General features: G+C 45.5%; 1 protein-coding gene across 2 annotated transcripts in view; it reads right to left on the bottom strand.

Moving 5' to 3' along the window:
• LOC119163281 (uncharacterized) overlaps positions 1-22,481 on the bottom strand; it is a 52,795-nt gene that overhangs the window by 13,495 nt on the left and 16,819 nt on the right. For both annotated transcript variants that reach the window (XR_012886175.1, XM_075873753.1), the window contains exons 2-4: positions 9,236-9,336; positions 7,406-7,614; positions 920-1,142 (exon numbers count right to left, since the gene is read on the bottom strand). Coding sequence is in view for 1 of the 2 variants with exons in the window: in XM_075873753.1 (XP_075729868.1) it covers positions 920-1,142; positions 7,406-7,614; positions 9,236-9,275 (472 nt within the window). In the remaining variant the exon portion in view is untranslated. The remainder of the gene's footprint in view (positions 1-919; positions 1,143-7,405; positions 7,615-9,235; positions 9,337-22,481) is intronic.

Here is a 22,481-nt window from a genome sequence, read left to right as displayed (position 1 = left end):
GACTACCTCGTAAAGTAAATGTCGCTCACCATCATTTGTCTGGCTGATAGCAATCCCATAGTGCCTATATTCACTTGGTTAGTGCCTCCCTCCAAACAGGTTTATCGCGAGACTGCAACAGGGTGGGGCACTTGTTCCTTTTGCGCACTTGAAGGTAACTTCATGTCTAGGTTTTCATGTCCTACTCCCGAGAAGCTAATTGGAGTGGTGATATATCGCATTGGTCTTCATACTGTGCTTCAACTTCGTCGCAGTCACATGTATCACTATGTACAACTCCGACTATGTACGACGAAAGAATACTAAAGGGAAAAGGAAAGCAAGGGCGGTTGCGACAAGACCCCGAAGGCCTACACCAATGACGAAGTGCGCGAGTATTGTCTGTGACTGTTCTTTAACTCGAACCACTCTACGCTGAGAGTCAACGCAGAAACAACTTCGCACCACCTAGCTGAAACCTAGCAAAGATCTATATAGAAAACGTAGGCTGAAGCTGTATTTTCTAGCTAAGGCCTACAAACAGCCTACAAACAACCATATTAATCTCAAGAACCACTTAGTATCACTCTTTTCCAGAATTGCGTGGCTTAGTGAAAACTTCGTGAATCTTTTCACCCGCTAGCGGAGGATCACGTCCTGTGTTTATGTATAGTTTTAGCTGTACAGTGCTGTGCAACAGTCAGTAAAAGATAATATAGGGCGGTAATACACTTGTACGCACAGATTCGCAGGTTATACGCTCTGTTTCACGTGTTACCTATGCAGTCAAAGAAAGTGCGTTCCAGGGAACACCTCTGCTGGCACTTCAGTATATGCGTACTACAGCAACGTAGACTATTGTTAGGAAATATTCAGCAAAAAATTGTTCTGCATTCAACTCAGTGCTGTGTAAATTATCAAGTAAGAAAATCTCTCTTACGCTTTCTTGGTTGGCCACTCAGGGTTTTCACAATTGTCGAGCTTAGTAATGCAGGATTACGGTGGTCGTAGAACTGGAACTCTATAATCCATGCGTATAATTTGAAATTTGCCACTACGGGTTGTTTATAGGACATTTTGCCTGTGTACGTAAGAGAGGCGTCTTTGATATTAAAATGGCATCTTGCGTTCAGAACACCTCTGCTGCATTCCACAATGCATGTCTGTAAAGAAAAAATATGTATTGCGTGACTCAGAAAAATGTGGTCTACTATTTAAAAATTCACGTTTTCTCATTTGGAGGTAAAAAGTGGTGGCATATTCCAGGGCACCTACTTACTGTATTTCATCCGAGTGTCACGTCACCATCGCAGTGCCCTTCTCCACGTTTGCTGCTTTTCTGACTGTATTGTAAGACGGTAACCTTTTTAAAAGCGCCCTGTAACACTTCTTCAGCGTGGTTCGAAAACGCTTCTGATCGGTATTCGACGCTCCTGAGAACCCGCAACCCAATGATTATACCGAAGGACGAGGCCTGGAATTCGCAATTCATGCATGAAGCCATCTAGAAACTTTTATCTCTTCTTTCCGCAAATGATCTCGTATACTGATATTCATGGTGATTAGCTGATTTCGGCGTCGTGAGCTGCGTAACAACCACTGCTTCCAAGAGAGGTGGCCGCATGCCCACGCACCCCCTCCCGATCACTGCGAAAGGAAAAAAGACGTTGGAAGAAAGACAAACAAGGAAGGATTCAAAATCCGGACGCGCTCGTGATGGAACGTTTTTCTGACGCCAGCTAACAAACTTCCTTATTGAAGCCAAATTGATTGTTACTTGAGGAAGTGTTGTAGGGCCTCATTGTTGGCACAGGGTGGGCTTAATTTGCTGATTGAATTGGTATGCTTCATTATACGCAAGCTGTTTGAAGAAATGCGTCCGCGAATTCTCCGTAAGATATATGCGATAGCTGTTTGCTACTTTCGCGTAGCGGCAAATATACAATGACTGATTTCATTATTTACGGCCTTGGTAAACATATATTTTAATAAATGTCTACTAGTGTCTGTCTACCAATGCCTATAGCACTAAACATTTTAAATGAGGGGGTATGGATTGTATGTTCTAGTGAATAAATTGGGTTATTCCTGCGAAAAACCTCGTGTGGCTTTGGCATTTCCTAAAAGTGACGCTGGTTGTTTTCGTGGAAATAATATTCCATCTCGTCCAATGGTGAAACTTAAACGGGAGCGCCTAATAGCTCAACTGGCATATCCTCGCAAACGGCGCCCATATCCTCGCTGTTTTTGACTACTGCTTCATTGATGTTCTAAAATAGTTAATACACGTGCACCATGGGTGCTATTTTGAGAATTTCAGCACTTACCCACGTGAGGTCATTAAACTACGGTGTTGTGAACGTATGGTCGTTGCACTCATAGGAGTTGATGTTTTTGTTTATTAGTTTAACAAGTGAAATTGAAACCATAATACTGCTTGTCTAGCCATCCTCATTCAACAAGTCACTCTGGTGTGTGTCGCTATCTCGAGACAGTTAGGCAACCTCACGGAATAGTCCCGCATTTCTCCATCAGAGCTGCCCATATATTTTGCACTTGTCTCAGGGCGCTTAGTTTTGTCATCTCTTTTCTTCCGTTCTTTTTTTTTCTGTATTAAAACTGCTCCGTCTACGATCAATAACCAACTAACGTAAACATTTACGTTTATCACATCTACTGACAATGAAAACCCAAAATTTCCGCAAGCATTTCCCGCTTTTTAGAGAAAAAAAACACCGCCACATTTTCAAAATGAGCGATGTTAGAGGAGCTTGCTCGGAGGTGCGCGGGGCGTTTCTTGGCGAGATCGTTTCTGAAGGAGTCGTTGTTAACGAGGTGCTCCATGATGTGTACCTCGAAAGCGGCGGTGTCGGGCACGTTCTGCTGCCACCACATCGCGGTATTGACCACGTCGTTCGGCACGTTAGCCACCTGCCTCTTTATGCAATACTGGCCGCTGCCGGGAGTCAAACGCCCAACTCTCATAAATGGCCGACATGGAGCTATCACATAATCTTGCATGGAGTTGTGGGCCGACAGGTGAAAGGGCTTCGAAGAACATCGGTACCCATGCGTAACACTCATCGTAGGAACTTGACACGTGCTGCCGGGCCTATACGAAGCGACGAGAGCGCAGTGTAGTTAGTGGACACAATCGCGAGGAGGCGAGCACGCGGAGCATCCAAAACCGACGCCTTGGGTGCCGGCGTGCTATCTAATGAGCATTGTTGGAATCACCAGAGAGGTGACCGGAGCATTGACAATCAGCGGCGACCTGTGAATTGGAGACTGGTAACACTTATTGTACACGCTGGTGGCAGCCGGACAGGGCGCAAGTTTAGGAGTATAGCTCCTAAATGTGGCGTAGTACGTGTACACGGTGTACTAGCACCTCTAAATATATATATCATGCCTCGATTTCTATTGCCAGAGTTTCGGGAATGGGACTTCTGCTGTCAGCTGTACGGAAGCCTTGGTTTAGACTGTATAGTCCCCTTTTCCTATATCGCAAAAACGACAAGATACGTTTCCGGTAAAACTTTTACCCACCAGTTTATGAGTTGGGCGTTGTGCTTGGGCTCTCAACAGGTGTCCGACGCACCCGAATAATGAACATTGAACATAGGAAACGTTTTTATGACGGTTTTACTAGACTGCACATGTTTTTAGTACGCAAAAATCGTAAATTTTTGTGCGTTTTTAGAGAGGGTTACCTTTTTTAAATGTGATCAAAGGGAACTTTTTGTATTCAAGTGATTGTAACCAATTTCAGAAGCCGGTCACATTTGGAAGCAACAATAATATGGAACTGTGTATGCAGGAAGTCATTAGCAACCTTATAAGTTTGTCCATCACGTCGCGCAATAACCCTCCGTGCTGGGGAGTACGTAGGTCTGCAGGTTGGCAGTAAGATGTTCAGAGACTCTTTACATTCAGTGAAGTGGCTAAACACTACAAGTTGAGTAGGCGGTCATTTGCACCTACACAGAGCAAGTTATCTAGACCCCACGCCATCACGTTGAGAATGCTCGTAACCAGGTCCTATTCAAGCCTATCTTTCATAAGCATGGTTTCTTCAGAGGTTTTTGACTCAACATGTTCTGGTTGTGGTAAGGCCAAGGACTTAGAACATATGCTCCGGCCGTGCCCCTCGTTGCAGGGCCCAAGTCGGCTCACAGAAGAAGATTGGGGCTCTGCCTTACGAAGTTCGTAGTTGCTATCACAACCATAGGCTGTCCAGAGAGCCCACAATGTAGTGGTGAGGCTAGGCCTCCCCATTCCTACGTGGGAGCAGCCCGTGACGTTGATGTAAGAGTAGATTTCCTCAAGATCCAATAAAATTCTTTGTCTGTCTGTCTGTCGATCGCATATTCTACTTGACCATAATGTTGCGTAGCCTACCATAATAATAGTGCCGTATGTGGCTTGGCGTGTCTAATACGAAGGCCTTTGCTTGCCAGATCGGATGGGCAGACAGTGCTGCATGTGACCACTGCGGCATTGACGAAGCAATCGAACCTATTTTGTGTCAGTGCCCTCCGATAAGCTATCAGAAGCATTCCCCCACTGCAGTGTTTACACGCCTCCTTGACCAGCCACTTTCCAAAAAAAAAACATGGCAGATCTCAAGTAGTGGGAATCAATGAAATGCGAACCACAAGTAAGAAAGGATGATGTGTCACTTTAAAATTAAGACGGCGGAATGGTCAAGGCAAAGAACTAACACAACATTACGACGTGGACGTAGTTACATCGCACATGACTTCCATGTCATGAGTATCATGTTTGAACGCGTCATTTGCCTTCGTCGTCTAATCACGGGACGTGATACAAAATTTTGTATATGTGGAGCAAGTGGAACAGACGCGAGCGTGATATGAGCGCGGCATGTCGCCATGTTTTACATGACACGCATACCATGATTATCAATTTTGGACGTTTCATTTACCTTCGATGTGTATTACCGTCACGTGATACCCAATTCGGCATATGTTGAGCTAGGAAAATGGTCATGAGCGCGCTATGAGCGTAGCATGCAGCTATGTTTTACATGACACGAATATCACGATTGCCCCGCCACGGTGGTCTAGTGGCTAAGGTACTCGGCTGCTGACCCGCAGGTCGCGGGTTCGAATCCCGGCTGTGGCGGCTGCATTTCCGATGAAGGCGGAAATGTTGTAGGCCCGTGTACTCAGATTTGGGTGCACGCTAAAGAACCCCAGGTGGTCAAAATTTCTGGAGCCCTCCACTACGGCGTCTCTCATAATCAAATGGTGGTTTTGGGACGTTAAACCCCACATATAATCAATCACGAATATCACGATTATCATATTTGGACGTGTCATTTACCTTCGTCATCGATTCACGTTCCGTGATACCCAATTTGCTACATATTCAACTAGCGAAACGGCCACGAGAACGCTATAAGCTTAGCATGTAGTCATGTATTACATGACACGCATATCATGATTATGATGTTTGGACGTGTCATTTACCTTTGTAATCTATCCACGTCACGTGATACCAAGATTGGTATATTGTTACGGGGTCGTGACGTGAACGAACGGAGCAGAATCAAGGTCGAAGAAGAAACATGTTTTTTTGGGCCGAATTTGTGGCCATGCAAAAGGAAAGTAAGACACTGGCACTGATTGCGGCGAGCGGAGCGTCGTCCGTCGATCAACTGACAAGTGGTGATTCATGTCGGCATTCATACCCTTGCCATCGAATATTCTAGCGTTATCGCTAGCGGCGACGTAGGTTCCCGTATAATCTGTGAAATTCCCGAAGTGGGATGTGTACAAAACAATTTACTAACAAAATCTTAACAAAACAATCTACTAAAGCCTCGAAGCTTCTCGAACGTCGTAGGTTCAGTTAGCGCTGAATGTAGTGTGACGGGGTGATAACAAAACTGGAGGAAAGGAACGTTGCGTTGCCCTCTTCTGAAAAAGGCATCGTATCAATGCTTTAACAAAACACGAAGGTACAATAGTGAAGACATAAACAATAAATACTGCAATAACAACGAAATGCAGTCCTCAGGTTTGTGCACGAACGGACGGACGGACGGACGGGTGGATGGATGGATGGATGGATGGATGGATGGATGGATGGATGGATGGATGGATGGATGGATGGATGGATGGATGGATGGATGGATGGATGGATGGATGGATGGATGGATGGATGCGCTCAAAGTTGGCGAAGTTCGCAAAGAAATGCTTCGCATTTAAATTCAATTTTGGAATGCCGGATGATCAAGCTTGACGCTGAGAAGCGACGAAGGCGCCCTTGAAGCTTCTGCGAGTGACCCACCTCGTCGAACGGTTGTGACATTGCAGTTCGCGTGTGTTTCCCCTTTTCCGCTTCCGTCTCTCTCTATCATTCTCTCTCCCTTACTTTTTTGTCTCATCTGACCCCTTCCCCTGTGCAGCGTAGCAAACCACACAACTCTTTCCTGGTTCATGTCTCTGCCTTCCTTCACACCATCTTTCTCGGTCTATGGATGTTGAAGTGGACTTTGTGGAAGCATGGGATGTAGTTTTGCGTCTTCTCTCGAGCTTGAGAAACTCTTGCATATGCGTTCAGTTGGCTACCCTGAACCTGGACTGCAGGAGAGAAGTTAAGCACGACAGATACACACGGAGGTCCCCTGCTTCTGCCAAGAGATCACCATGTGCTGCTGTTGCTGTGAACTGCTGCTCCCTTTTTGTTCTCCTTTCAGGGCATTTAGCAATACACAGGGGAAGACGGGGGGCATGTACTTCCTAATTCAGTTGCATTATGCATTCAGTAAAGTATGTAATATACTTGGTCTAAGTTATAACCACTTTACTACAACTGCTACTCATATCGGTTAGTAGTAATGGTATACCAATCTTCAACAGGGATGCCGTATGGGACTTTTGAAGTCTGCATCGATCGAAGCTTGTTCAAAAAGAAGTAAGAGTCGATTGATAAATCTTGTGAGAGGTCCCTTCTCATACTGGTATGCCCGAACTATTTACATTTTGCTTCCAGTGGGTGTCGCATAGGGAGTGGAAATCTGTGGACAATTTTCAGTTTTTTTCTTAATGCCTTGTTTTTCCATTGCTTTTCTTATTTATTCAAAAACACTGACGATAAGAAGAACCTCCCTGGTACCGAAACTTACTCTCTCATTTCTTTAACTACGTGATAAAACAAATAATTTCTTTGATGCCATCATAACACTCCTTCCGGTTTAGTTCAGAAAAGAACTTTGGGTAGCTGTATGAGTAACCCTATCGCAAACAGCATTATTTAACTAAAAGTAAAGGACGAGTAATTTTCAATGACTGCGTTGAAAATATGCAATAAATGTAGGAAAACATCAAACACTAGAGATCGCATGCGCTACTCGATACATTTAGGCAGGTCAGCTATGTAGAACAAATAAGTAAACCTCTTTGTCGTTTTTAGGCTTCAACTTGTCTCCAATATCGACCAGTACTCCGTCCGTCAGGTTGAAGCGGTACCACGGGCTTGATGGTTGTGAAGGCGGGCGTACGGTGAAATAAGCATCCCTCAGAGAATAGTAGTTAGGTATGAGGTTGCCGAACAGATCTTGTAACAAGTTGTTCGGGTCAGCTAACTTTTTCGCCCACGTAGCTCCTTTGACACCGAAAAAAGAAGACATAGTACTAGTTAGGTCAACTGGAATTCAAAACACATGCGGGTTCGTTGGATTTTTCTCCAAAATTTGCTGAAAATGAGAAAGAACAAAAGCTAGTAAGCGTAAAACATTACACATATATTTGTCCATTTGTATGGCACCTATATAATCCTCTCAGCACAATTCCATGACTTTCCATCGGATTCTTCTATTCGTTTTTTATGACATTCCTGCTGAAGTCTTCACCTCCACGACTTTTCATCCACAAACTTTTTTCGAGTTTGTCAAATACTGTTGAAATTTGCTCACAAGCGGAACGCTTTCCCTGTCCTCTCCTGCATTCAATGCGGCAATATTTTACTCAGACGTTAACAGGACGCTCAAATACAACTAGGCGAAATTATCGGAGCTCAACAGGTGTCACCTGGATCCCCTATATTGAACGACTACGTATTGAACGACTTATACCACCTTAGTGCGTGGCCCCATGATAATGTTTCTTTTTTTTTTCGCTAACAGGGCGATTGTTGGTGGCTACTTAGTGCCAAATGAGCTCCTTTTTCACTCCGTTTGGCAACGGACATTTCAGGTTGTCTCCATGGCTACTCTTTCGCCACATTCAGACGTCTGTTTTGACACATCCAGTCGCCATTATTTTTACTATTTGCGAATACAATACACTACTTTTCAACCTTTTATTTCACGTCAGCTGGTGTGTCTACATCTTTCTCCCACTGATATCAGCTGCTGCACAGCATAGGTTCTCCTACGCAACGCCTATCACATTTGCCAAGAGTGTCTCTAGTTGTGTGCGTGTTAGAAAATGCCTGGCTGGCATGCTGCATTTATGCTTCTGCTGCGTGCAAGATATGATGCGTAGAGTGTGTTTTAGGTTGAACTTGAAAACACCAATCCACAACAAAATCAACCCTGATAGTTTATTTTTAGCGTAATTGAAACAGCTGAAGTTTAACTTATACTGTTTAAACTCTGCAACTGGAATTCAGTCTGGAGCTTTAAGGAAAAATTGTGCAAATGTTCAGTGTTACACCAGCTTCTTCGCTGGACTGTCTAAGAATATTTCGTGTTCCGATGGAGGCGGAAATGTTGTAGGCCCGTGTGCTCAAATTTGGGTGCACGTTAAGAAACCATAGATGGTCGAAATTTCAAAGCCCTCCACTACGGCGTCTCTCATAATAATATGGCGGTTCGGGGACGCTAAAACCCACATATCAATTAATCAAGACTATTTTGTATTTGGAAAGAACTATGTATACTACATAAGTACCTTCATGCTGAATTCCATATAAAAATATATTTATTCGCAACGTATCTGTTTTTCAAGTTCAAGCAGGAGGGATAAAATTGGGCCGTTATCTGGTCTTGATTATTTAAAATTGTCCGCCGTTTTACAAAGACGTGTCTCAAAAATCGTGTATGTTCTAGTGGGCTAAAAATATCGCGTCCAAACTAAGTTACAAGGCTACTTTGGCTACATTGATTCCTTTTTTTTTAATTCGGAGCAACAGCATTTCAGTTCATTAGGAGGAAGCATCAGAGAGCTGTTTTTAAGAACTTTACGCTTGGAACACAAAGTCATGAAGAGTGAATGAGGTTTACCTGTGAGAAAGACTGCGATAATGTTAATGCATAGGTTCATTTTCCAAAGGCCAATATCAGCTTTTAATTCAAAGCATGCGGCCGCCTGGTATTAGAGGTTCCTGAAAAATATAAATAAAGACTGCATCGCCGCATCCTGTTTTCCTTATGGGCGCTTTATTTGTGTAAGTATATGTAGTAATGATATGAACGCAATAATACAAAGATCCAAAGTTGTTAATTTTAAACCAAATGCTAAGCTTGCCATCAAGAGGCTATTTCCACTTTTCATCACCGCTGGCTGTGTGATGGAAGTTGTAAAATTACAGGTCAATTGCTTCATACTTTTGCGTGGTCTTCAGTGAAGTTTACATCCATGGTGAGAAATATCCTAACAGTCATCTCACTTCCACGTAACATTTCGGTGGCGAAGTGTTTTATTTTAAATATTGCAAGAATCGCTTGATCTCTCACAGACCTGCTCAAACAAAAACACGACTTTGATTTGGGATCCCTCACAAGCAGCGTCTTTGTATAATCTTTTTCTAATGGTAGGAATTGTATTCCCGCGTTTCATGTCTACTTGCCAGGTTCGCAACCCTGTTTTGCGAAATCAGCTGCTGCAGGTTGGCTTTCCCGTGTTGCGTGTGAGGAAAGCGATTTCGGACATTTTGTACTAAACTAAGCACAATAATTTTTAAACTGCTAAAAATCATAAATGTGCAATGAGTTCAAACTTGCTGATATGGCTTCATCGATGCGAATAGACGCAAAAAACAAGGAGACAAGGTTATAGAATACGCGCTATTGCCTGTGTGTGTGTGTGTGTGTGTGTGTGTGTGTGTGTGTGTGTGTGTGTGTGTGTGTGTGTGTGTGTGTGTGTGTGTGTGTGTGTGTGTGTGTGTGTGTGTGTGTGTGTGTGTGTGTGTTTTGTCTCCTCGTTTATTGCACTGTTTCGCATTCATGATGGTAATAAATCGGCAGGCGCCGTCTTTATATTCCAGTTTCATATATCGTGTGGTTTTGGGGTAATAATACTGTGGTATAAGAAACAAATTAATACTATAGAGCTCACCAATCATGCTAAAAGGTGTGTTAAAAGTTATAGGTATGGCTAGTATAGAGCTAATTGATGAGCTGTATTGATCATTTGAGCTCATCTGTTGGACACCTGAAATACGTACTAAATGTAATAGTTATGACTTGTTGATACGGCAAGTTGATAAGCTGTATTGATAGAATTGAGCTCGTCTACCTGGCGCCTGAAATACGTGATAAATATTGTTATGGCTACTTCATAGAGCTAGTTGATCAGCTGTATTGATACGACAGAGCTCATCTATCTGACACCCGATAGCTGTGCTAAATGTTATAGTTACGGCTATTCAATACGGTTAGTTCATGACCGTTATTGATACAGTCGATCCTGCCAAACTGACACTAGTAATACGTAGTAAAGGTTATAGTTATGCCTAGTTAATACGCCAGTTGATGAGCTGAATTGATACAGTAACGGTCATCAATCTGTCACCAAAAATACGTAATAAAACTCATAAATATGGCTTGATGAGCTGGCTAGTTAATGAGCGATATTGATAAAATAGAGCTCATTTATCTACCACCCAAAGTACGTACTAATTCCTTTAGTTAGGGTTAGTATATGGCTACTTCATGAGCTGCATTGATACTGCGAAGCGCATTTCTTATTTCACTTTCGTTTTATTCAGTTTTGTTGATCATTATTCGCCACTATCTCTGCCAGTGGGTGTCATTGTTATCTCCCTTTTTGTTCACCGGCCAAAAGTTCAGCCTAATGAGCAGTTTTGTTTTGGACAAGTCGTCTCTGCCTTCGTAAACATCACGACTCCGTGACATTACAATAGAGTTCATCAACCTGGCACCAAAAACACGTGCTTCTAGCTATGTTTATCGCCACTATACGCTTAGTAAGTGAGATGTGTTCATACAATAGAGCTCGTCAATCTGGCACCCGAAATACGCACTAAATGTTACAGTTATGGCTAGTCAAACGACGTGTGAGAGAAATTGGGAAATACAGTAAAAACAAATCTTTCTTGTCCGAAACCACCGCGATGCCCGAAACGCTAGGGACGTAGTATGGAAGAGTAAGTGACACATTGCAACGCTCACCTATGGTGGTATCTTGGAGGTGTCCGAACTAAGCCGAATCTCCAAGTAATACGAAGGAAATATCTGATTGCGCACCAGCTCCAAGCGCAAATGTTTTCAACTATTATAGTTGCTATCTACAATGCATGGAAAGGTATAGACAGTTTCGGTGTTTGTAAACAAACTGTAAACAAACTGGTGACTTGGGAAGCGGCACTTCTGGTAATACTTTTTCAATGGTCCCAGCGGTGTTTTCATGGCGTGTTTAAGTTTGCTGCTCTACTATTTTTGGCGCATTCCTTAAGATGTGTTTAGAACAACGTCTAGCGGCTACATGAAGAAGTTCGAGGTAGCGCACGGCTGGTACAGGGGCGGCCACTGCTGCAGGTAACACGGCTCAAGTGGCAAATGGGCATAGCGCAAAATATCTGTCGTGGGCGTGGCCCCCTGATCCGTGTTACATCTGAGAGTGATCGCACGTATACAAACAGAAAATGCATAAATTGCAGGGGAATTTCATCAGCGAACTTAATTGGGTCAGTTGGTTCTGTATGTTGACGATGTGGAAGCACTTTGAAGAGGCGAACCGGGAATCGACAGTGCACACGTTCTTGTCTTTTCCCTGCACGCATCTTCAAAGTGCTTCTACATCGTCGACATGCCAGAAAAGAGGTACTTGATTCATAGTGAAGTTGTCGAATTCAGCTTTTCAACTAGAACTGAAAAGCTTTCTTCTGTTGAACTCCGAACATATTTGTTTTCGTCCTTATGATACAAACTCAGGATAAAAGACTTATTTCTGCACCTTTGCCCCACCAGGCACTCTTTAGAGAGATCAGCGGCGATCGGAATCACTCGCGATCCGAAGTGCTCGTGGGACTAAAAAATTATAAAATGTACTGATGTGTTGACGTCAACTGCGGCTGCAGGGTCACGCGAACTATTATGGTTTACTGACGAATAAGCTACTCATGAATCAAACTTTCAAGTTGAACCTATACCTAAACCTACAGTCCATGTTCACACATTAAAAATAAATAAGCTACAATGTGGCGATGTTCATTAGCGGCAGAAAGATAAGCGATAATTCATTTGCTCGCACAGATAAGAGCCGACTCACCTGCGTCACTTAAAAAGAATCAAATGCAATGGCAACAAAACGTGGACACCACGACGTATACACTGTGCGGCCATTCATGTTAAGCCCGGCTACTTTCTGTGCCATGTTGTTACGAACAGTACACACAATTTATATCGCTCAAACTATAACATAAAAACCTTTGCGATGGATTTTCAGAGCTGAGTTTCACGTTTTACTACCCATTTCAGGCGTCGGTACACTTATCTGCCACGTATTCCCGGCAACCAGGGGTTTTCGACTAGTCTAACGTCTGAGTATCACCTCTGTGCCATTAATCGGTGCTGAGCTTTAAACTGCTTTTGATGAAATGGGCAGAACAAACCTGCGCTCTCGTAGAAATCACGGATGGAAATCTAGTTTCCTGGCATCATCGTTGCAGTGCAGGAGCTCTTTCTATCGTATTCGATCGAAAGACAGAATGTTTTTAATTGCATATAAAATAATTCAGGCATGTAGACTGCATCCTGATTTGACACAGCTGTGCTTGAGTTGCCAGCGCTCCTTCGGAAAAATTTTATCCGCATAAAACACCAGAACACAAGCAGCCACGGCGGCCACCAACAAACGCTAAAACCACGCAAAAACAAGATAAAGCGGAACTTTCCAAGGGTATTTCCTGGGGAACGCACAAGACTGGCAGGCTCTGGTGAAACTGTCTATAACTTATAAAGAAGACACACAAAATAAATTTGGGTCTCTCGCAAGCAGCAGCGCTCTGTCATCTTTTCTAATGGTATAGTACTTGTGATATTTGTAATTTTTTCGCACTCACATTGACATATATATCAGTAGAAAACGTCTCCTTTACTACGCTTATGTCGGCTTCCTCTGATGTCATATATATAAGTTTTGCAACAGCTAATACCTTCTTGTTATCGAAAGCCAAGGCAAATTATGGGTGAGGGAGGCGAAGTGGTAGAGGCTTGTGTACTGTGCGACGACAGTGATCGTTAAAGAACACCGGATGGTCAAAATTTCCAGATACCTCCACTACGCCCTCTCTCGCAATCACAAAATCGCGGATCTTATCATCAAGACTAAATATGGAAAGTTTACTACAAAATTTTCGTCTGCACTTTTGTGAAATTCATCGCCTTCGGTATTTAGAATGAATCCCTCCCAATGTTCAGGAAACCCTTCCATTCGTACTGAATCAAATTCATAATTGTTTATACGAATCAGAGTAACTGTTATTGTATTTTGGGGTTTGTTTTTTGTGCTATTCTGTACATTTTGTATAATAATGCGTGTTTTTTCGTACCTATGTGTAAGTTGTGTATCAGGCTATCAGTATTTATGGGTGTCACAGAACGAGCGCTAAAAATGGGCGCGCCGCCAAATTCTTGCGATAACGCGCGAAAGAGACGCCGCGAGGTCAAAAAGAAAAAAAGAAAACAAACATCCAAGGCTCCCCGGGGCGCGCGCTCTCCTCTCGGAAGCGTGGCTTCGCTGACGAACCTCCTCACCCCACAACGGCGGCCTTGCAAGCGCTGGAAAGTTCCAGAAGGAAATAGGCGTGGTCAGACCGAGTTGAGTCATCCATCGCGGAGGGCGTTCGAACCGTCTCGCCTCTCCCCAGCCTCCGCTGCGTATCGCGCCGACGAAATGACGAGAACTTTCTGGAATGTCGCGCGGAAGGTATTTAACCGAGCAGCGGAGATGAGAGATCAGGAGAAGACGGAAGTGAGCGCCAGAGCGCGAAGGGATCCCGCGTGTAGTCGGCCAAGGTTTTGTCCGTAGCGACGAAGCAGGAGATGAAGAGGATTTCCACCTGAGGGGTGAAGGCTCGAGCTACAGGCAAGAGCGTGTGTCTACCGCTATCGAGCGAGGACGCGTGGCAACAGCTGCGTGTGTGAAGCCGACGTGTTTCCGGCGAAGTTTGAAGCTTGGAGAGTGGCCAATTGAAGACGCGAGGTTTCCTGGAAGAGAAACTTCAAGGGCGCGGAACGACAACAACCCTGGACTTTGAGTGAGTGATTCTCGGAAGAGTATCATCCAGACTTCTGTTCCAAGAACTTTGGACTGGATAGGTTTTCTATCTCTTTAGTCCTTAAGTGTCTTGGTTGTTCAATGCATGCGACTGCATTGTAGAGCGTATCGTTGTCTGTGTCCGTTGTTTTGAGTGTGGCTGATTGTACTGTGTATTACGTTGTTTGATTGGTGACGTATTGTATGTAACCATTGTGGAGTGTGCATTCTTGTGTATTGTTTTCGATCTGCCATTTTTGAGAATATAATATTTGTTTTGTTTATCAACTCTCGGCTCTGACTTGTTCTTTGGGCCACAGCCGGCGTCCGCTGGCGCGCCAAAAAGGACCACTTCTAAATTGTCCATGCTTTCGTGGTGCGGTTCGGGGGGCCAATACTTCGGCCCTTGGAATTAGCCCGGCGATCGCTTCCTTAATCAACGGGACCGGGGTGTGACAATTAATCTGGCGTCCGCGACAGGACCTTTTAGTGCACAGTGTGTCCAAAGTAGTGAGAAAGAGCCTCGAGTTGTTGATAGTGCTATCGGAACGATTTTGTGTGCTGTTCAGTGTTCTCGTTAACGAGTGCAGTGGAGTGTTCCGATAGACTGATTTAGGCAGATACTTTTTGCACGTGGCAAGGTTTTATTTGCGAGTTGTGAGACACCATAGATCTCGAAAAGTTAGTCGCTCTTGGTGAGAAGATGGGTCTTTCTGGCGCCGAACTACGGAAGTGGGTCACCCAGAAGGAAAAAAAAGAAAAAGAGAGGGCCAAAGAAGAAAAGGCAGCTGAGCTGGAAAAAGAAAGGCTGGTGGTCGAAAGAGCCAAAGCGGAAAAAGCAGCTGAGTTGGAACGAGAGAGGTTGGCAGCTGAGAGGGCCAAGGAAGAAAAAGCAGCTGAGTTGGAGCGAGAGAGGTTGGCAGCTGAAAGGGCGAGGGAAGAAAGAGAAGCAAAGGAGCGACAGCTGAAAGAAGAAAGAGAGGCAAGGGAGCGACAGGTGAAAGAAGAAAGAGAGCTGCAATTGAAGTTGGAGCTGGAGAGAGAAAGACTGGCAGCTGAGAGGGCGAAAGAAGAAAGAGAGGAAAGAGAACGGCAGCGACAGCACGAGATAGAACTCGAGCGACTCCGTTTGCAACAGCGAAGCGAAACTCCCGCCCAACCTAGAGTTGAAAGCAGCGAACGGGAAGATCATGGCTTCCGCTTGAACCCAAGCAAGCTGCTCGTGGCGTTTCATGAAAGGAAGGACGAACTTGACGCGTACCTTCACCGATTTGATACGATTGCGAAGAGCCAGAATTGGCCGGAACATCAGTGGGCAACTACTTTGAGTACTTGCTTGAGTGGTGAAGCGCTCAGTGTGTACGGTAGGCTGACGCCGACCGATGCAGCCAACTATGCAAAGGTGAAAGCTGCTTTGCTGAAGCGATTTAGGTTTACTGTAGAAGGTTTCCGGGACAGATTTCGGACAGGAAAGCCAGCTGATGGTGAGACGGCTACGCAGTATGCCGCCCGACTTTGCCATTATTTCGACAGATGGATTGAACTTTCAGGGACAGCGAAGGAGTACGATGAACTTAGAGAGCACCTAATTAGAGAACAATTTCTTACTAGTTGCCACCCAAGCCTGTCGCTGTATTTGAAAGAGAGGAAGGCTGAGTCACTTGAAGGAATGCTTGAATTGGCTGATCAATTCTTGGAAGCGCAAGGTGGAACTAATTTGGCCAAAGTCAAGAAGGATTGTCCCGATGATTCGAAGAAATTGGCTCCCGAAGAAAAGAAGCATGCACCAGAGAGCATTCCGCGATGTTTTCTGTGCAACCGAGTGGGTCATCGCGCGAAAAACTGTCGAACGATCTTGACGAGCCCTACGGCAGTAAAATGTTTTAAGTGTGGTCAGACTGGGCACAAAGCAGACGCTTGTCGGAACGGAGTGAGTCAAACTCACCAGGTATCTTGTGTGCAAGCGGCACCGAAATCTGATAATAATGCCGTCACCGATGGATTCGTAGAGTTGAAGAATGGGGAGAAAATTCCTATTGTGGGTGCTGTAATGTCAAAACAGCCAACCGGTGTTGCGAAAGGAATGCCAACGCTGCCTGGAAAAGTTGCGGGCAAAAAGATTACGGTGTTAAGAGATACCGGCAGCTCCACGGTTATCGTGCGGAGAAATTTGGTACGGGAAAGCGAGTTAACAGGCAAAACGAAACCGGTTTGCCTAATTGACCGTACAGTTCGGATGCTTCCCGAAGCAGAAATTGACGTTGAAACCCCGTACTTCAGCGGGAAGGTTACTGCTTTATGAATGACGACCCCCCTGTACGACCTTGTCATCGGAAACATCGACGGGGCACGAGGACCGAATGATCCGGAATGTTTGGGAGAAGATCCTAAGATAGAGCCCGCGCCAACCCAGCGACCGCGAGATACAGTGGAGGAGCATCCCGTGACGGATCTCACTAGAGCCCGAGGTGAAGCCGCGGCGCAAGAGACAGCGAATGAGAAAATGATCGAGTTGAATAAGTTCACGCGCTGGGCAACTGGACGTACGTCGGCACGACCCCAACCGACCAACAGTGTAAAGGAGACGGAGTCGGCCAGCCAGGCCAAATGTAGAGACATGAACAAGCTGGTAAATAAACAGACAGGACCCGTCGAACGTCATTACCCGTTAGCAGGGTCGGAAGTGACAACGATGGCTGAGACGCTGCCTCAGATATCGTCGTTGGAAAGGGCTCGCTGAAAAAGAACGTGGAAACACAAGAAGAGATCGAGCGAGCACCGCAAGAAAGGGCGCAAGCGCCGCTCAAAGTACCCACGATAAGTGCTTAAGTCGAATCAGAATGTGGTTGGCAGTGCTGAGTGCCATATGTTGTGTTAATGTTGTGTTATCCTGTGTCACAAGTGTCGAAGTGTCTGTGCTGTGATGTGATGTATAGTGTTGTATAATTGTGGTAATGAGGGAACTTTGTACGTTTGTATTGTTTGGAATGTGTGATGAAGTGTCGTAGGCATGTACCTGTGGCTATATTTCATGTGTCGTGGAATTGAATCAGAATGTACAGTTGTATGGAGTGATCCATTCTGAATGTGACGTGTCATGAGCGACGGACTATGTTACAGTCTTTGAGAGTGTGGAAACTGTTCGCGCTCGTTTGTGTGGTTTTGAATATTATGAGATAATATTCTTAAAGTGGGGGGCAGTGTCACAGAACGAGCGCTAAAAATGGACGCGCCGCCAAATTCTTGCGATAACGCGCGAAAGAGACGCCACGAGGCCAAAAAGAAAAAAAGAAAACAAACATCCAAGGCTCCCCGGGGCGCGCGCTCTCCTCTTGGAAGCGTGGCTTCGCTGACGAACCTCCTCACCCCACAACGGCGGCCTAGCAAGCGCTGGAAAGTTCCAGAAGGAAATAGGCGTGGTCAGACCGAAATGAGTCATCCATCGCGGAGGGCGTTCGAACCGTCTCGCCTCTCCCCAGCCTTCGCTGCGTATCGCGCCGACGAAATGACGAGAACTTTCTGGAATGTCGCGCGGAAGGTATTTAACCGAGCAGCGGAGATGAGAGATCAGGAGAAGACGGAAGTGAGCGCCAGAGCGCGAAGGGATCCCGCCGTGAAGTCGGCGAAGGTTTTGTCCGTAGCGACGAAGCAGGAGATGAAGAGGATTTCCACCTGAGGGGTGAAGGCTCGAGCTACAGGCAAGAGCGTGTGTCTACCGCTATCGAGCGAGGACGCGTGGCAACAGCTGCGTGTGTGAAGCCGACGTGTTTCCGGCGAAGTTTGAAGCTTGGAAAGTGGCCAATTGAAGACGCGAGGTTTCCTGGAAGAGAAACTTCAAGGGCGCGGAACGACAACAACGCTGGACTTTGAGTGAGTGATTCTCGGAAGAGTATCATCCAGACTTCTGTTCCAAGAACTTTGGACTGGATAGGTTTTCTATCTCTTTAGTCCTTAAGTGTCTTGGTTGTTCAATGCATGCGACTGCATTGTAGAGCGTATCGTTGTCTGTGTCCGTTGTTTTGAGTGTGGCTGATTGTACTGTGTATTACGTTGTTTGATTGGTGACGTATTGTATGTAACCATTGTGGAGTGTGCATTCTTGTGTATTGTTTTCGATCTGCCATTTTTGAGAATATAATATTTGTTTTGTTTATCAACTCTCGGCTCTGACTTGTTCTTTGGGCCACAGCCGGCGTCCGCTGGCGCGCCAAAAAGGACCACTTCTAAATTGTCCACGCTTTCGTGGTGCGGTTCGGGGGGCCAATACTTCGGCCCTTGGAATTAGCCCGGCGATCGCTTCCCTAATTAACGGGACATGTGTGACAATGGCTACCTATATCTTCGATATGACGGATTTTATTGAAGCTCTCACTGAGAGCCTCACGACTTTAAGACCTCCCTGTTTATCAGTATTATCATATCCATTGTTCCACCTTGAGTTCCAGAAATTTCAAAAACATTGAAATTTTCAAAACGGGGAATTCTTTGTGGCATGGCTACCACTGACCTCTCAATTGCAAGACTTCTGACGGATCTGCTGAGACAAGACGCGGCTTTCGATGGACGTCCCTCGCAAGCAGCAGCTTTCTCCAATAGTTAGTCAGAAGGGGTCTTCACCTCTTCTGGCCAACTTGGACCTTTCAACCCCCACCGAAGCCTGCGAAACTACAAAAGGTTACGGAATGATGCTGTATTGTTCAGGTGACACGATAGTCTAAATTGCGTGACAGGTTACGTCAGTAGACGCTTCTCCACCTTGGGGCTCTTCTTTTCAATTATGGCGCGCGAATGAATCTCTCTTAAGTCGGCAGTCAGCAACTTTCGTCCTTTCTTGTACAGCCCCGCCGTGGTGGTCTAGTGGCTAAGGTACTCGGCTGCTGACCCACAGGTCGCGGGCTCAAATCCCGGCTGCGGCGGCTGCATTTCCGATGGGGGCGAAATATTGTAAGCCCGTGTGCTCAGATTTGGGTGCACGTGCAAGAACCCCAAGTGCTCGAAATTTCTGGAGCCCTCCACTACGGCGTCTCTCATAATCATATGGTGGTTTCGGGACGTTAAACCCCACATATCAATCAATCAATCAATCAATCAATCCTTTCTTGTACAGCCGACCATTTACAGTTCTTGCCTTGCACCATGTTCTGTCTTGGCTCGCGTTTCGGGAAGATGCTACATGTCATCTAGAATGCTAAACACTCCAGCCTACACAGTATGCCTACCCAGTGGTGTATAATATACAAGGCATCATAAAGATGCCATTATTTGCCAGAACATCTTGTGGGCGACTGGGACTTCACAAACCCCGAGTATATAAACGGCATTATTTCTCTCCCCCTTTCTGATGGAGGCGGAAATGTTGTAGGGCCGTGTGCTCAGATTTAGGTGCACGTTAAAGAACCCCAGGCAGTCGAAATTTCTGGAGCCCTCCACTACGGCGTCTCTCATATTCATATGATGGTTTTGGGACGTGAAACATCACATATTAATCAATCATTTCCCTCCCCTTTTCTTCATGCGTCACGTCAGTGGCAAGCAGCGTTGGTATGCGCATATACAACAATGGCTGCAATCTTCAGCGTACAACGCTTGTGAGCGCACGTTTACCTTCCGATACAACACTTGATATGGGTATAATTAGCTACCCTGCCATCGTGAACTACCCTTGATTATACAACGACCCTGCGCTCCACAGTACGCTGCGAAGTTTATACGGTATTCACCTTGACGTTTCTAGCCCATATAGTCATGTACGCCATCTACTAGTAACCTCCCTGCCTTCCCCCTTTTGTTGCTTCCTCCTCCTCCTCCGCTTCTACTAGCCTGGCATTGCACGCTTTGTGCACGGTTACATCAACACTTGTAAAGTTCGTCAGTGCCGCAAGAAGCCATCAGGTCCTTCCGCGGGGTACTTTTAGCCTATCGATATCGCATCACACCCCTTCATTCATGTTATTTTGAACCTCGTTCTTCTATTTCTGATGTCCGCTTCTGAACACGAGTGGGTTTCCGTTGATACAGATTACCAGACCGCTACAACGTCAAAGCAGCACTCCCAATAAGCTGTGCTGTAGAATAACAACATCCTAAGTTAGTTGGCAAGTATTCGTTCTAAAAGACGTTTGTATTAGTGCAAGTCCTGACTGACCAGAGCCGTAAATTTATTCACTAATAATATTTAGATTTCCTTCACCAGCTAGCAAAACCTCACGACCTCCTACCACCCCCTTACAAACAGGCCTACAGAGTACTTGAACCGGACGCTGTCCATTCAAATACGTTTCGGCTGACAATATTGGCTGGTTCTTTGCTCTTCTAAATTTCACATTTGTGTATTATTTCTTCCGACCCGACAGTGCATGATACTCACCGACCTAGAATGGAAAACGTTTTGGAGCAGTGGGAGGCACTCCTCACTAGCTCGGACCCGGAGGTCCAACTAACACTCCTGGACCACGTCCGGCAGGCGGCGCAAGCCGGTGGAGCCTTGGACGTAGGGCGCCACCCATCTAGCTCCTAAACCCTTTCATTTCAACCCAATAAAGTTATTTCTTTCTCCCTCTAGTTCGAAAGTGAACCAACTTAACAACTATACTCGGTGACATTTTTCTGTGGCAGCACAGCCAAGGCAACGAAGCCCAAGCATGCAATGGGCGTACACACCCTTTTTTACTACGCTTCTTCATGAGTGTAGTCAACGAACGCTAACTTTTGTATACTGCATAGCGTAATGGAAAGTATAAGAAGACAAGAGGTAAATACAATGTTCAATACTTTTCGCATTATTATTAGAGAGGATCACTCGTGTAAGTTTTTCGTTCATTGCTGCTTCTAGTTTTTTTTTTGGTATTCTGGTGCCATTTTACATTTTCGCTGCCCCGGTAAACAACGATGGCGTCACTCAATTGCAGCAAGCTCACATCGAAGCATATGAACGAGCTCAAGTGCGGGTTTATTAGGTGATCTGTATTCGTCGAGCAGGGAGAAACGAAGACAGTGGTGCATCGTGAAATATTTTGTTTTCCGCAGATGCCATCGCCGAAAATATGTGCGGGACAGATATCATCAGCGAAAGTGGGATAATAATTGCTATAGCCACCTTGAAAGTGACACCCGTGACCTGCCAGACTTCAGCAACACAAGCTGCTCGGAAGAAAGAGTGCGGTCGCAAACTGTGCGCAAAAATTGGCAGATCCCAAGTACAATACGAATCAATGATATGCGAAGCACGAACGAAGTAGGTTGATATGTCACTTTAAAATCAGAACAACGTTAGGAGGCGAAGATAAATTATGCCTTACTTGACTTCGATGTCATGATTATCATGTTTGGACCTGTTATGTACCTTCGTCGTCTGTTCACGTCACGTGACACCAAATTCGGTAAGTGTGGAGCTTGTGAAACGGCCACGAACGCATCATGAGTGAAGTATGCTGCAATTTTCTCGCATGACATGCATGTCATGATTATCATGCTTCCACCAGTCACATACATTCCTTGTCCATTCACGTCCCGTAATAACAACTTTGGTATATGTAAAGCTAGCCAAACGGCGGCTAGCGCATCATCAAAGGGCCCAATATACTCCGACGTAACGTTGACGAGTGCGCACGCTGGGCACAGCGACGCTACGCTAGCAAAACACGAGCACTGACGCCAGGAGCGACGTGCACAACCAGCTTCTGCGAGCGCGGCCCGGCTATCACCTTTAGAGAAATCACCTCTCTTTATCAATGCTCTCATGATCTCTATCCCCCCCCCCTCTCTAAAGGCCTCACTAGGGTGGAGGAGCACTGGCTCATCAGCCTGTTTACCAATACTGTACTGTGCCGGCATTACTGAAGCACTTCGATTCGGCCTTCTCGCGCACGTGCCCGCACTGTGCGGACGAGTGTTGTGACATCTATCACATGCTGTAGGCATGTCCTTCAAATCCCACCTATCCACCTCACCCCCACCCCAGGCGAAAGGACTGGGAAGCTCTCCTGCTCAGTTGCTCTGACCTCAAAGCCCAACAGGCATTGGAGGCTA

The sequence above is a fragment of the Rhipicephalus microplus genome, chromosome 9 (genome assembly GCF_043290135.1).
Source record: "Rhipicephalus microplus isolate Deutch F79 chromosome 9, USDA_Rmic, whole genome shotgun sequence".
In the NCBI taxonomy this organism is placed as follows: Eukaryota; Metazoa; Arthropoda; class Arachnida; order Ixodida; family Ixodidae; genus Rhipicephalus; species Rhipicephalus microplus.
This window is presented reverse-complemented; position numbering and strand designations above follow the sequence as displayed.